General features: G+C 43.3%; 1 protein-coding gene across 1 annotated transcript in view; it reads right to left on the minus strand.

Moving 5' to 3' along the window:
• The window catches only part of LOC122562395 (unconventional myosin-XVIIIb-like), a 379,067-nt gene that overhangs the window by 95,850 nt on the left and 266,707 nt on the right, over positions 1-16,510 (minus strand). The window contains exons 30-35 of the mRNA XM_043715251.1: positions 15,481-15,604; positions 10,827-11,027; positions 10,295-10,495; positions 7,846-7,956; positions 6,880-6,984; positions 1,080-1,232 (exon numbers count right to left, since the gene is read on the minus strand). Of these exons, the coding sequence (XP_043571186.1) occupies positions 1,080-1,232; positions 6,880-6,984; positions 7,846-7,956; positions 10,295-10,495; positions 10,827-11,027; positions 15,481-15,604 (895 nt within the window). The remainder of the gene's footprint in view (positions 1-1,079; positions 1,233-6,879; positions 6,985-7,845; positions 7,957-10,294; positions 10,496-10,826; positions 11,028-15,480; positions 15,605-16,510) is intronic.

Consider the following 16,510-nt stretch of genomic DNA (forward strand, 5'->3'; position numbering starts at 1 on the left):
GAGCATTCCTAATTTTCTTCGTGAAACTGATGATAATACTATCGACAGCCATGTGTCCTATGGGGTTCTGGAAGGGAGTTTCAGACTTTTAGTAACACAGAAGGAACAGCAATATATTTCCAAGTCAGGACGATGAGTGGCTTGGAGGGGAAGTGGTGGAATTTCCATGTAGCCCTGCCCTTGTGCATCTTGGTAGAAGTTGGGGTTTGGAAGGTGCTGCCATAGGCACTTCACTAAGTTGCTGCAGAGCATGGTGTAGACAGTGTTGAAAAGTGTGACTTCAACGCAAATCCCGATGAAGGGCTTATGCCTGAAATGTCGACTCTCCTGCTCCTCAGATGCTTTTCCAGTGCCATTTTCTTTCAACTCTGACTCTCCAGCATCTGCAGTCCTCACTTCCTCCCATGTTGTAGACAGTCTAAACTGTATGCTTGTGATCCTGTTACAAAATACTCTTACTTGATGAGGTCCTAGCCATAATGACCTTCCCTCAATGCAACTACGTTCACAATTAGACTTTTTACTTTTGATAAGGTACTGCGTAAGGTCTGAATCAAATTACCAAGAAAATGGTATTTGAACAACAATGCACTCAGGATTATAAGCGACAAAATTGGCAGGTGGGTTGTTGGTTGAGAAAAACAAGGCGCAACTGGAAGGAGAGAAGCAAAATTATCTGGTAGAGCTTCATATTGAAAAGCTGAAGCCAAAGAGATAAATATTTACTGGTTCCATCAATACCCTGGAATCTGATGGCTCAGTAACCAACTGCTAAAGCCACATTAGGGTTAAGCTTTTACACCCTCACCTACAGTCGGTTCTGCTATAACGCGTGTTTCTTCAACACAAATTGGCTTGAAAATGATTGAAGAGTTTAGACCGTTATTCGTAGAACACAAACTTTCCTATTGGTTATAACGCAATTCTGGCCCCATTGGTTTAAATGGTGCGATTTTCTTATAACGTGGGATTGCAAGAGAACGGAACTATTGTGTTATATCAGAACCGACTGTGTTATGTCATCTGATTATATTTCCAAAGGCAGGGATGATAGCCGGATGCAGTGGGTTCTCACTGACCTGTATCCGGAGTTTCTCGGCTTCCTGCTTGATGGTGGTTTGACCGGGATCCTGCATCGTACCCAGCAGTAGCTGAGCATCAGCCAGGAGTGCATTTTTCCGTCGTAAATCCCTACGCAATCGTTTCTCCACATCAAAATCTCGGTGACCTATCTGAACAAGGAGAGTTCCAACTTTAGCAACAATGACTTTGTTTTTTGAAACAAGGAGATGTACACCACAGAAACAGACTCTTTGGTCCAACCTGTCCATGTCGACCAGATATCCTAACATAGTCTTGTCCCATTTGCCAGCACTTGCCACATATCCCTCCAAACCCTTCCTATTCATATACTCATCCAGATGCCTTTTAAATCTTGCAATTGTACCAGCCTCCACCACTTCCTCTGGCAGCTCATTCCATACACGTTCCACCCTCTGTGTGAAAAGGTTGCCCCTTAGGTCCCTTGTAAATTTTTCCCCTCTCACCCTAAACCTATGCCCTCTAGTTCTGGACACCCCCCCGCCCCAGGGAAAAGACCACGTCTATTTATCCTATCCATGCCCCTCATGATTTTATAAACCTCTATAAGGTCACCCCTCAGCCTCTGACACTCCAGGGAAAGCAGCCCCAACTGTTCAGCCTCTCCCTATAGCTCAAATCCTCCAACCCTGGCTGAGAGTTTTGAAAATGAAGGCTGATCTTATTGAAACATATGAGATTCTGAGAGGCATGGATGTTGAGAAAATGTTTCCACTAGTGGGGAAATCACAAACCAGGGACAGAGTTACAGAATAAGGGGACATTAATTTAAAACTGATGTCTGAAGGAATTTCTTCTCAGAGATTAAAGTTGTCTGGAATTTTCTACCCCAGGGTGCTGTGGAGGCTAAGTCACAAAGTATTTAAAGTTTGCGATCCTTTTTTTGAAAGGATTGAGGGCTATGGGGAGCTGGCATGAAAGAGTTCAGGCTAAGGCCAGATTAGCAATGATTTTATAGAATTTTGGGGGTGGTCTAGGGGGAATGAATGGCCTATCTTGCTCCTATTCTATTCTCCTTCAAACGCCAATAGTGGAATCCTTTCAACATCGAGATCTCAGTGACTAAAATAATCAAGAGGAAGACAAGGTTAAAAAGACGTCAAGAAAAGTCAACTCAACTATTAAGTGGAATGTCTAATCTGGTAAAGGATGAATTCAAGTTCCGTGCACAACATGTATGTTTGTATGAATTGGTCAATGTTTGCAACAAATTTGTACACCAGGCAGTGGACGTGGTTACTGTAGATTTTTTCTGGATCAGTAGTGAACATAGGACAAATTTCACTACAACTCAGAAAAATATCCAATTTCAGATCTTGGAAATAGTAGAAAAGAGTCTTAAAAGTCTAGATTTGATTATATTAAACTCAAAACAAAATGTTACTAACATCGTCAATCTTTCAATTAACTATGATGCTGTGACAATTGAGTGTGGTCCATTTGGCAGCTTTTCACCGGGAGTCAAAGAAGACAACAAGTATTCCCGACACTGACTATGTTTACCCCTGGAGTTTTTAGTCACATGATTTCTTCCTCTATCCGGATCAACAGCCTTTTACTGTGGCAAATATTTCTAGAATTAATATACAATGGAGTTCAAAGCATTTGAACAAATACATTATTTTGTTTGACAGAACTCTGATTTTTTTTTTCCCAGAATGCTTTCAGCAATATCCAGGTTAATATCCCGGCTCAGTGATTAGCACTGTTGCCTCACAGGGATCTGAGTTCGATTCCACCCTTGGGCGACTGTCTGTGTGGAGTTTACCCGTTCTCCCAGTGTCTGCGTGGGTTTTGCTCTGGTTTCCTCCCACAGTCCAAAAATGTGCATGTGAGGTGTGTTGGTCTTGGTAAATGCAGGGTGATGGGGATAAAGTTGGTCAGGGGAGGGTTTCTAGGTGGGATGCTCTTCGAAGGGTTGGTGCACACTCAATGGGCCAAATGGCCTCTTTCTACACTGTATGGATTTCATGAGTGCACGGCATTCCTGAAGGGTTGATACATCTCAGTATATCAGAAATTGGACTCTGCTCTTACAAATAAATTCAATTTAATTCAAACACAGAAAGAGGTGAAGCAAATTGAAATAACAGCACAGACATCAACATCCTGTCACCAAGTTATCCTTTATTTACTAGACCACAATACGCTGGCTGTGTGGCCAGACAGCTCAGAGTCAGCCCTTGAATGGAGGAGATTCTAAATCTCCTGGTTATATATGTATTTTTTCTTTTTTTTTTCTTAAACCCCCACACTACCACCTAACTGCGGTAGTGCTTATTTTTTCTCCAGCACCCATGGTGTGTGCAGGTGTGAGACACAGTGAGAGACACAAGGTGCACGAATCTTTATTCAATTTCCACCACCAGGAAGATAGGAAAACACCCGAGTGGCCAGTGACAAGCAGTGCCCTCCACAATCTCCTGGTTATATTGGTCAGCCAGGGCTTTCCTGATTGGCCCAGGTTAACAACCCCAATCATAGTCAACAAGATCCATTTGATTCAAGAATGTGGTACTGGAAAAGCACAGCAGGTCAGGAAGCATCCGAGAAGCAGGAAAATCGACGCTTCGGGCAAAAGCCCTTCATCAGGAATCTGAACAATTTTCCTGATCCTCGGATGCTGCCTGACCTGCTGTGCTTTTCCAGCACCACACTCTTGACTCTAATCTCCAGCATCTGCAGTCTTCACTTGCACTTAAGATCCATTTGATCCCAATCACTACATCCCTCCCCCACCTCAGTCCAGGAGGTCTTTCTCTTGTGGCTTTTCTTGCGACGTTTTCACCCCAGGTACGGTTCCTCTGACTCAGACTCTGACACGGGTGGTGTGTACCGGACCATAGCCCGCCTCTTGTGTGCAGAGCATCTCCGGAGAATTTCCTCCTCTTCTTCCGACGGTAATAGTTTTGATGCTGCAGCCATCTTGGACTCTGAGGTTTCCTTGTCACTAGAGAACCTAAGGCTTCTGCCAGGTCTTCTGGCTATTCTGAGGGGCTAGGTATGCTTTGCTGCTCCCCCGCTTTCAAGGAAACAGCTTTCAGGTGATCCATGTGTTTGTTCAAGACTGTATCACCGAACCGAGCTTTGTGAGTCACAGGACCTGACCTCGCATTACCTTCACTTCATACCCATTCAAGGCCATTTCCAACCTATTTACCTCCACTGCCAGGCATCAAATAACCTGGATTTGTTAAGTATGGTCACGGATGAGATAGACACACTTTAATCAAAAGGGAATTGAGGGCTATGGGGGTATGTGAAGTTGAGGATTTTCTGAGGAGCCATGATCCCATCGAATGGCAGAGCAGTCTCAAATGGCCAAATGGCCTGCTTCTGTTTTCACATTTTATGATTCTATTCCAAGGCAAAAACAAAAGCAATAAGGTTGCATTTGTCATTGCGATAGATTCGGAATAATGTCTCACTGTAAATGTCATACTTGTAAAATGAGCTGCAAACTTCCCAATAACTAAGGAGTCATACCCTCAAGGTGAATGATATTCCACAATATGCAAAAGGAAAACTATTCCTACTGTCTAGAAGGGTCTCCTACACGTTCAACATCATAAAATAAAACATGTACAGGGTTTTATGTTGTCTGATAAATCAGCTGCTTGTAAATTTATGAAGCCCCTGAGCTCCCTTACAGTATAGAGCCACATCCTGAAAGCAGCCAACTCTTCATCCTCTGCTGACAGGTATTGTGCTCATTCCAAAGATTTCCAGGTCACACGAGGTATTCTATCTTCCATTCTGTGCCCTTTAGCCAGTCACATGTTGTCTTCACGTCAACAATTCCCAAACCAATGAACTGATTTTGTCTCAGTCAGGAGTAATGAACTGAACCAGTCCCTCAGTATCACAGGAAAGGTAACCAGGGGAAAGGTGGACAGTACCGGCTTCTGTGATGTGATTGATTGGCCAAACGGAGAACATTTGCTGACTGCAAATTTCTATTAAAATCTGTTTTGCTGTCACAGCCCAAACTGAGCAGGTGACGTAGACTACATCACAATTCTGTGGGCTGTCAATGCACATTCTACAGATACGGACTAAGTTTTGAAACTGCAGTGTTTTAGGAGATATCCTGACTTAATAATACATATGATGAAATCTTTTTAAAGAGGAATGGTGCATGTTGTTCCCACCAATTGAAGTTTACAATGTCAGAGGAAAAAAGTAGTTCAATCAATTTCACCCAAATTATATTAGAGATTGCATCCAGCTGGATGTCTTGATTAGAAATAAAATATAGGTATCATGGTTTCTTTTTACTGCAGTGAACTGTGGTACAGGAGACATTGTTGCTGTGAGCTAATGCTCTCTGTTAGTTACAGCAGAAGATTCAAACTGTGTTATCTGGGTGAGCTACCACTGTGTGCATCTGACACAGGCACAATAGATGATCCAATATTTAATTCCCAGTTTCCACTGCGTGGGCTCAATGACTCACCATGTGTAAATAAAGATTAGATTCGCTACAGTGTGGAAACAGGCCCTTCAGCCCAACAAGTCCAACACCGACCCTTCAAAGACAAACCCATTCCACTACCCTATATTTATCCCTGACTAATGCATCTAACACCATGGGCAATTTAACATGGCCAATTCACCTGACCTGTACATCATTGGATTGTGGGAGGAAACTGGAGCACCCAGAGGTAACCCATGCAGTCACCCGAGGCAGGAATTGAACCTGGGTCCCTGGCGCAGTGAGCCACCGTGTCACCTGAAATAAAGGGTGACTTGGTGACAGGATACCAGCCTCTGTGGAGTTATTTCAGCACCTAGTGACCCAGGCTAATGCTTTGGGAACAAGGGTTCAAATCCCATCATGGCAAATGGTTAAAATTTCAATTCAATTAATAAATCTGAACCTATAAATTAACTGAATTGGGACCAATAAACCATTGTCAGTTTGACATAAAACTATCTGATTTACTCATGTCCTTTAAAGGAAGGAAATCTGCCATCCTTACCTTATCTGGCCCACATGGATCTCCATTACCATAGTGACATGGGTGACTCATAAATAAGCTGAACAGTCACTTAGTTGTAGCCAACTGTTACAAAGATTGATAAAGAGAATGAAACCAGATGACCGGACACAAAGGAAGAGAGTTGTGGTTGTGGAAAGTCAACTCTAGGACATTTCTGCAGGAGGTCCTCAGGGCAGTGCCCTAGACCCAAACATCTTCAGCTGCTTCATCAATGACTGTCCCTCCATCAAAGGTCAGATGTTCACTGATGATTGCACCATGTTCAGCACCAGTCACGACTTCTCAAATGTTGAAGCAATCCATGTCCAAATACAGCAAGACCTGGACAGCAGGCTTGGGCTGATTAGTGGGCTGGCAAGTAACATTCGTGACACGTTTTATCCTCACTATTAAAGCCTTTCAGAATTTTTTCAGGTCTCCCTTGGACTTCATTATTCAGCCTAACCAGAAATTGCTGGAGAAACTCAGCAGGTCTGACAGCATCTGTGGAGAGAAAACAGAATTAACATTTCTTCTGAAGAAATGTCACTGGACTCGAAAGGTTAATTCTGCTTACTGCCAAACCTGCTGAGTTTCTCCAACACATTCTGCTTTGTTTTGTTCAGATTTGTAGTTCTTGTTTAATTTTTCAGCCCATCCATTGTATCCTGACAGGCCTATCCAATAAATTCTGAAGTAATTCCTTTATGACTGCTGGAGGCAATCGTCGTTTTTCTATAGCATTTCCATAACATCACTATATAATCCCCATCACATCAATGAAGCAGTGACTTACCTGCTCACAGAGTGTTCCAACCAACCCCTCCAAGTCCTGTTTCTCATGAAGGATCAGCTGGCGTTCCTCAAACTCCTGCTCCAGCTGCATCTCCAACTGACGGAGCTGTACCAAAGAGAAAGGACCCGCAAAACATCAGAGGTGACAGTGCCCAACAACAGCTTGAGCTGCTCAAAGGCCTCACACAGCAATTAGAGCAGCCCCTCCACCCTATCAGAATTGTCTTCAAGAGCACAACTACACAAGACCTCGAAGTGGATGACAGGGTTCTCGGGTCAAGCATCGTCTTTCGCCAGACGGTGTTCCAAATTGGCAATGCATTTCATCCATTCCCTGAACCACCTATGCACGGTGGTAACAAGACACCTCGCTCCTTCAATAGCACCTCTCAAACCATGGCCTCTATCGTCTGGAAGGAGAAGGCCAGCAGACATCCCTTCACCATCCTGGCTCGGATCTGTGGCAAGAGTGTGGTGCTGGAAAAGCACAGCATCTGAGGGCCAGGAGAATCAACATTTTGGGCATAAGCCCTTCATCAGGAGGTCTTGCGTCCGAAACATTGATTCTCCTGCTCCTTGCATACTACCTGACCTGCTGTGCTTTTCCAGCAATGTACTCTCAACTCTGACCTCCAGCATCTGCAGTCCTCACTTTCTCCTCAGATCTATATCACCAATTCTTCATGGTCACTGAGTCAAAGAAACTGGAACTCCCTTTCTAACCATTGGATGCAACTAAAGCAAAAGCCTGCAGCCATTCAGTGCAGCTGTCCAGTGACGTTTCAAGGGAAATTGGGGATATACAATATGCTGCGGTTTAGTCAGTGATGCTCACAACTAAATAAAGAAAGAAGGAATGCCCACATGTGAGTTTGAAACATGTATGCACTATATTTGTCAGTACCCAGTTAGTACAAGGATAGATCTGACACACACACTGTGTTACAAGGCACCATAAGAAACATACCCTTCTCTGGCACGACTTGCGAACATCCTCCAGCTCTTCCTCTTTGTCTTCCAGTTCCTTTAGATGAATCTCCTTCAGTCGTTCCATCTCGATTTCAAACCGTAAATGTGTCTGAACGAAGGGACAGGAAGATGAGGAGAGAGTGAGAGAAGGAGAGAGAGCAAGAGGACAGCTCATAGCAAAGAGTGGTGCTGAGGAAGGAAGCTCATAGGAAAAGAAAAACAGAAAGATGGAGGGAGTGAAAAAGAAGGAAATGCAGGCAGAGGGAATGAAAAGGACTGAGAATTAAGTATCAATACTAAGGAAAAGTGAGAACAAAATTTAAAGAATGAGAACCAATCAGGAAACCGGTGGGAAGCCAGTAGGAATATAAAACAGAGAGAGAAACCAATTGCTGAATGAGAACAAACAGAGGTTAAAACAATGGGAAAATAATCAGTAAATATACGGCAACATCAAGACAACTTCATAAACATTTCATCAGCCAACATATTCCAGGTTAAAAGGTCTTTCTTGCTTTTCCTGAATTTTTTTCCATTTGTTTTTCTGAAAGAATAGTCTGCTCACTGGGGTACAGCCAAACATTATTAAGGACAGTCAGCAACTAACAGTTACCCTGGGATGGGAGAATAGGGAGGGAGTGGTTAATGGATTCGGATTTGGTAATGAGCTGGCTTGATGTTGATCAGCCATGAACCCATTGATTGTAGGAAGAGGCGTGATAGGCTGAAGGTTCGCCTGTTCTGATTAAAATAATAAAAAGCCACATTCCACTTTCAAGTTACGTCCTATTAAGAATTTGCACATCATTCTGGGTGAGTTGAAAACCAGGCAACCCAAAGACGCAGTTCTGTCAATGCACCATCAGTTACTTTTGTTGTTTAATAACTAATATCCTGTACTGGGTTTTTAAACCTGGATAGCGGAAATGATCATTTATGCTTTTGGCCAAACGTGCGCCACACTGAATTAACAAAGCAACTAGCAAGGCCCATAAAACGCCTGCTTCTGTGGTTTTATAAATTAAACATGTTATGGTTTCTCTGTCCTCAGTGAAAGTGGACTTTTTAAATATATAACACATGCTGGAAGTTCAAAGGGTATTCCTGATTTGACATAGAAATCAATTCACTGCCCTTTTCATCTCATCAAAAAGCAGATTCTTCCCAGAAAATCTGGATAGTGCAGACCGTGGCAACCAGCTCTGGGAGGTCCCTCATCACCTCCAACAAGCATCCCAGCCAATGGAAGACCAATCGGCAGGAGGTCCCTCATCACCTCCAACATGCATCCCAGCCAATGGAAGACCAGTCGGCAGGATTTTGCAAAGCTGGGGTATCAATGAAGCCATTCAGCAGTAATGAATGAGTGGTTATACAGGAGTGAGAACTCATGAGACCACATGAGTTAAACCGTGAAGTTTTTTGCAGCCACCCAAATCTCCTAAAGTTGACAGAAGGTGGTGCCATCAGCCCCACTGACACATTTGGGAAATTGGCTGCATTGAGGCTGTAAGTATTCATAATCTCTTCAATCGGGAAAAGCACAGAGGATTGGAGCCTTATCCTCACTTCCACCCAATGGTCACTAAGTCACATAAAGCCAGCAATCTTGCCCAGTGATGCCTTGGACTGTATCTGCCAGTGTGAATGCATGCATAGTAGTGATAACTCTGGGTTAGTTTGGATTTACTGAGACTGAATTCAATAGTATGTCTTAAGCCAATTCCATTCTTGTTTATCGCTCCCTTCCTCTAACTGAGAGCACTGAAGAGGTTGGCTTCTGCAATAGGACAGCTACTAAGCAAAAATGCAAATCTGAAGGACCAGTTGTCCAATGGGACATCCATCATCAACTTAACCACCTTCCACCCATCATCGCACAACAGCAAGAAATTTCCATGTGATAGCACAGTGACTGCACCATCAGTGGGGTATCACAATTCAAAGTCCATTTGACTCAAGGCTCTCATGTCTTACCAGGTGAAAATTTAGCCTTCCTGAGAGAGAAGGACATCTCAGTGGGACAGTGATCAAATAACCAATAGAAACACACTGAAAACAGCTATGCAAACATTTCCAGGCAGGTGCGAGAGCTTGGAAATAAGAAAGGTTGAGGGATGTGGGGGAAGCAGTACGAGAAATTTCTTCAATCAGTGACAGATCCAGCTAGGTCAATATCAAGACCTTGCTGCTGCAGTACTTGTGTGTTCAAGTGACAAAGATTGCAATGGGCTCAGGGTTCATAGAATAGGGAAGGAATATTGGTCAAAGTTCCTTCCCTTGCTTACTAGACAGTAGCCCCTCTACTGAGATGTCTGAATGCAGATGGTTTAGAGGCTTGATTTTGAGTTCCTGCGCAATTGCCAAGCCTCCTGCTTTGGACTGGAGACAGAAAGCTACAAGTTAAAATTGGTGGCTGGTTGTTGGATGATCAAGTCGTGGCTGACCTGTTCCAGTTGTTCTATAGTTCCCGCTTGCTGACTGATCTCTTTACTTTGCTCCTTTGTTGTAGCCTCTAGATGTCGAAGCTGCTTCTTTATCTGGGCCACAGTCTCCTTGCTCTGCGGCTCACGAGATGTCAGGTCACCCAGTTCCACTTGCAGTTCTGCTATTTTCTCATTTCGCGTTGTGACTTCAGATTCTTTTTCCTGTCAAACAAGACAGAAATTTTTTAAAAAGACTGCATTGACTTTCTTGCTAAGGTCAATATCAAGACCTTGCTGCTGCAGTACTTGTGTGTTCAAGTGACAAAGATTGCAATGGGCTCAGGGTTCATAGAATAGGGAAGGAATATTGGTCAAAGTTCCTTCCCTTGCTTACTAGACAGTAGCCCCTCTACTAAGATGTCTGAATGCAGATGGTTTAGAGGCTTGATTTTGAGTTCCTGCGCAATTGCCAAGCCTCCTGCTTTGGACTGGAGACAGAAAGCTACAAGTTAAAATTGGTGGCTGGTTGTTGGATGATCAAGTCGTGGCTGACCTGCTGTTCCAGTTCTATAGTTCCCGCTTGCTGACTGATCTCTTTACTTTGCTCCTTTGTTGTAGCCTCTAGATGTCGAAGCTGCTTCTTTATCTGGGCCACAGTCTCCTTGCTCTGCGGCTCACGAGATGTCAGGTCACCCAGTTCCACTTGCAGTTCTGCTATTTTCTCATTTCGCATTGTGACTTCAGATTCTTTTTCCTGTCAAACAAGACAGAAATTTTTTAAAAAGACTGCATTGACTTTCTTGCTAAGGTCAATATTAAGACCTTGCTGCTGCAGTACTTGTGTGTTCAAGTGACAATACTATTCACATTTAGGAGCAGAGAAATCATAGGTGAGTCCCAATCCCTGATTGACTGTGGAAGTGGAATAATAGAGAAGCTTCACCAGGCATTTATATACAATATATATTCTGCAAGCACTGAGTAGGGAGAGTGGGCAAGTTTGTCCTACCTTCTGATTCTCCATTGCTATCTCTCAGCTTAGGATTCCCTCATGTCTAATCCATGCTTTAATATGTGAAAAAAATCCGCAAACATGGACATTGATTTCTGGGCATACATTCCCCCATTGTTTCTTGAGGATGAATTGACATGAGGGCTATAAGTATTCTACAACAACACCAGCACCTTCATCAATATATAAGACCATAGGATACAGGAGCAGGATTAGGCCATTCCACCCATCGACTCTGCTCTACTGTTTGATCATGGCTGGTATGTCTCTTAACCCCATACTCCTGCTTTCTCCCCGTAGCTATTGATCCTGTTACAAATCAAGAATCTATCTATCTATCTATTTTAAATATATCACAATACTGGTTCTTTTTACAAGGTTACTATGCCCTTGAGCTATTTTTCAGACAGGGGGTAATTTGCCAGGCTCCAACTAGGCTGGATTTGAAAGTTTTATTGGGGTCCCTTTGTTTACCCCTAACAGATAGTGCTTCAGGCCAGAAGCTTTCATGTATTTAAGAAAAACCGGAATATTCAAAGGGGGGTGGCCAGCTAGCTGCATAGCTAGCCTTCATTGAGATTAGAGGGTGTTTTTTTTATTCAGTTCAGAACGTCAGTCAATTCAGTTGCAGTAGGGGATGTGTGAAACAAGCTGCTGACCTCTCTCTGTCTGATTTCACAAACTAAGCTATCTGTATCATTAAGGTTTGCGTGTATTGGGACTGTCAAATGTATTTTTGGAACAGCATCCTTAAGTTGGGTTTGGGCAGGATTAGTTCTCCAGGGTTCTGTTTTCTGTTCTTTGTGTTTCATTCTGTAATTTTGTAAATAAATTCTGTTTGTTTAAAACTTGGCAGTTGAACCAGCTATTTCATTCTGGGAATATCCACTCCAGATTTAGCTAAAACAAATAGCAAAGTTACAGTCTGGGCGACCTGCTTAAAAATGCTTTGAGGGGTGTGGCTTAGTCCGTAACAAATACACCCAATGACTTAGTCCCCAGAGCCCTCTGCTGTAATGAATTCCAAGGATTAATCAGCCTCAGGGCTGAAGAAACTGTTCCTCCTCCTCAGAGTTCTAAACGATCATCTCTTTCAATCTGAGGCTGTTCCCTGAGGTCCTAGTCTTTCCTACTAACAGAAGCACCTTCTCCATGTCCAGTCTATCTGGGCCTCTCAGTATTCTGTATGTTTCAAACAGATCCCTCTCATCCTTTTAAACTCCATCAAGTACAGACCCAGAGTCCTTAACAGCTCCTCAAGTGATAAATCCTTCATCCCCAGGATTATTCTTGTAATCCTCCTCTGGATCCCCCTCCAATGCCAGCACATCCTTCCTTAGATATGGAGCTCAACACTGTTCACAATATTCCAAATGTGGTCTGAACAGAGCCTGAAACAACCTCAATAGTACATCTCTGTTTGTGTTCTAGTCTTCTTGAAATGAATGCTAATAATGCATTTGCCTTCTTCATTGCCAACTGAGCCTGCATGTTAACCTTAAGAAAATCCTGAACTAGGACTCCCAACTCCCTTTGTGCGTCAGATTTCTGAAGTATTTCCCACATATTCCATCTGCCACTTCTTTGCCTACGCTCGCAGCCTGTCCATGTCCTTCTGCAGTCTGCCTGCTTTCTCATCAGTATCTGTTTCTCTGTTCACCTTTGTGTCACCAGCAAACTTAGCAATAATTCCCTCAGTTCCATCTTGCAGTTGACTAATGTATAACATGAATAGCTGCGGTCCCAACACGGACCCCTGTGGAACTCCACAAGTCACTGGCTGCCATCCTAAAAACGACTCTCTGTTTTCTCCCAGTCAGCCAATCCTCTAATCGTGCCAGTACCCTGTCCCAACACCATGGGCTCTTACCTTCTTTAACAGCCTCCTGTGCGGTACCTTGTCAAGGCCTTCTGCAAATCTAAATAGATCACACCCACTGGCTCTCCTTTGTCTAACTTGATTGTTACCTCCACAAAGAATTCCAACAGATTTGTCAGGCAGACCTCCCCTTGATGAAGCTGTGCTGAGTCAACCTTGTCCTACCATGCACCTGCAAGTACTCCCCAATCTCATGCAACCATAGGAATGTACAGTTTCAAATGAGCAACCATGAAACACCAAGTCTTTATTTGTTCCTCTTTTGACTAAATCAAAGACAAAAGGAACAGCATACTGAGCTGGATGATCAGCCATGATGGCATTGAATGGTGGAGCAGGCTTGAAGGGCTGAATGACTTACTCCTGCTCCTATATTCTATAAACACCAGTCCATCTTTCTAAAAGGCACTAAATTCTCTAAGCTTGTGATCCATGATATCCTCATTTCTCCCACTACACCAGTCTAGTTATGTTGAGAACAAGTTGACACAGAATTATCTATGACATAAAAGTTGGCCATTGCACGGACACAGGGAGCCAAGAAGAGTTTTATAAATCTATAAATACAGCAGGGAGACAATGAAGTGCAAAGAATGTATTGAACTGTCCAAGATTTAATCAACTCTTTGCCAACATAATGGTTCATGGTCAGCGTTAACTGTCCAACTGTTAGATCACATGGAATATAGGGAGAACTAGCTATTTGGATACAGAACTGGCTTAAAAGTAGAAGACAGACAGTGGTGGTGCAGGGCTGCTTTTCAGACTGGAAGCCTGTGGCCAGCAGTGTGCCACAAGGATCGTGCTGGGTCCACTGCTTTTTGTCATATATATATATAAATGGCTGTGAACATAGGAGGTATAGTTAGTAAGTTTACAAATGACACCAAAGTTGATGGTGTAGTGGACAGCAAAGACGTTTACCTCAGAGTATAATGGGATCTTGATCAGATGGGCCAAGGCACAGCAGATGGAGTTTAATTTAGATAAATGTGAGGTTCTGCATTTTGGAAAGGCAAATCAGGACAGGTCTTATACACTTAATGGTAAGGTCCTGGGGAGTGTTGCTGAACAAAGAGATCTTGGTTCATAGATCCTTGAAAGTGGAGTCCTAGGTAGGCAGGATAGTGAAGGAGGCATTTGGTATGCTTGCCTTTATTGGTCAGTGCAGTAAGTATAGGAGTTGGGAGGTCATGTTGCAGCTGTACAGGATATTGGTTAGGTCACTTTTGGAATATTGCATTCAATTCTAGTCTTCCTGCTATAGTATGGATGTTGTGAAACTTGCAAGGGTTCAGAAAAGATTTACAAGGATATTGCCAGGGTAGGAGAGCCTGAGAGAAAGGGAGAGGCTGAATAGACTGGGGCTGTTTTCCCTGGAGCATCGGAGGCCGAGGGGTGACCTTACAGAGGTTTATAAAATCATGAAGGGCATGAATAGGGTGAGTAGACAAGGTATTTTCCTCAGGGTAGGGGAGTCCAAAACTAGAGGGCATAGGTTTAAGGTGAGAGGGGAAAGATATAAAACGGACCTAAGAGGCAGCTTTTTCACACAAATTGTGGTGCATGTGTGGAACGAGCTGCCAGAGGACATGATTGAGGCTGGTACAATTACAGCATTTAAAAGGCTTCTGGATGGGTATATGAATGGGAAGGGCTTAGACAGATATGGACCAAATGTTGGCAAATGGAACTAGATTTATTCAGGATATCTGGTCAGCATGGACAAGTTGGACTGAAGGGTCTGTTTCCATGCTGTACAATTCTATGACTCGATGATTGTATAACTCTAAAAGGAATTGCCCATGGTAAGTGTGGGTAGTTGCAAGTGGCGAGGAACATATTGAAGTGCACAGGACCTCCAACACATCACTGCTCATGAATTCACTGTGGAAGTTAGGAATCTGAGACAGTAACAACTGCGTGGATGTTCTTTGCAACATGAGTCAGAGAATGTGTTATTTTTCCATAAGTGTGGGCTTCAGGTAAGCTAAGGATCCCTGCAAAGAAAGGAGGGCATCCCAGTCATGTTTCCAATAGCCTGTCTCTACAGATTGGTGCTCCAGGATACTGCCTAATCTCTACAATTGCAATTGAAAGCCAAAGAAGAGGAAGACGATAATACCTTATCAACTCAAAGACAAAGACAGCACAGCTCTTAGCAGCTGGAAAGAAGCTATTCAACAAGGATTTCATCACTCATCATAGGGGCATCCTTAAATGACATGAGCAATGGTGTTCCCCACTCATGATGAGTAATCTATAGATTCGAGTTACTAGAGGGTGAAAGGAGTCACATTGCCATCTGTGCCTCACCTGCACATCCTGCTGCGACCGATAAAGCTCCGTCCGCAAAGTTTGGTTTTCCTGAATAACTTTCTCACGAAGGGTTTTTTCAAAGGCGGCTTCCCCCAGAGCTTGAGCCAGCTCCATATCGAACCTTGTCATTGAAAGTGGGACATAACCGGAGAAAACGTCATGAGAGAGGGAAAGCTCATCATTGAAGTTCTGTCAGTGGACAATCTCTCAAGCCATTAATGAAGCCATCGATTTCTACCTCAAAACAAATCCAAGAGTAATTTGTCAAAAGGAAGCTTTTTCAATGAACCGAAAGGGATTCTCTACGGAAAAGGCAACCCATGTCAGAACTGTAAAAGGGGAATGGATTGCTGCTCCTCTCCTTTAATGGCATAACCCATTTTGAAGATAAATTGTTATGAACATAGAAACGACTGCTGTAATGTTGCCAGACACACACTAAAATGCATTCAGTTGATATTTCCATGTTCATAATTTTAATGGCAGGGTGACCATAATCATTATGATTGGCTTCATGCTGACAGTAAAATAGGACTTGCTGAAATGTGAACCTCTTATTCTATATCTTCAGTGTTCAGAGAATCCACAGGATGGTTCAGGGATGGTCTTCATAGATGAGGGCTCAGGGACATGGGACTGGGATATCATAGCGATTACAGAAACATGGCTCAGGGATGGGCAGGACTGGCAGCTTAATGTTCCAGGATGTAAATGCTACAGGAAGGATAGAAAGGGAGGCAAGAGAGGAGGGGGAGTGGCATTTTTGATAAGGGATAGTATTACAGCCGTGCTGAAGGAGGATACTTCCGGAAATACATCCAGGGAAGTTATTTGGGTGGAACTGAGAAATAGGAAAGGGATGATCACCTTATTGAGATTGTATTATAGACCCCCCCAATAGTCAGAGGGAAATTGAGAAACAAACCTGTAAGGAGATCTCAGCTATCTGTAAGAATAATAGGGTAGTTATGGTCGGGGATTTTAACTTTCCAAACATCGACTGGGACTGCCATAGTGTTAAAGGTTT

Source organism: Chiloscyllium plagiosum, chromosome 25 (genome assembly GCF_004010195.1).
Source record: "Chiloscyllium plagiosum isolate BGI_BamShark_2017 chromosome 25, ASM401019v2, whole genome shotgun sequence".
NCBI classification, from domain to species: Eukaryota; Metazoa; Chordata; class Chondrichthyes; order Orectolobiformes; family Hemiscylliidae; genus Chiloscyllium; species Chiloscyllium plagiosum.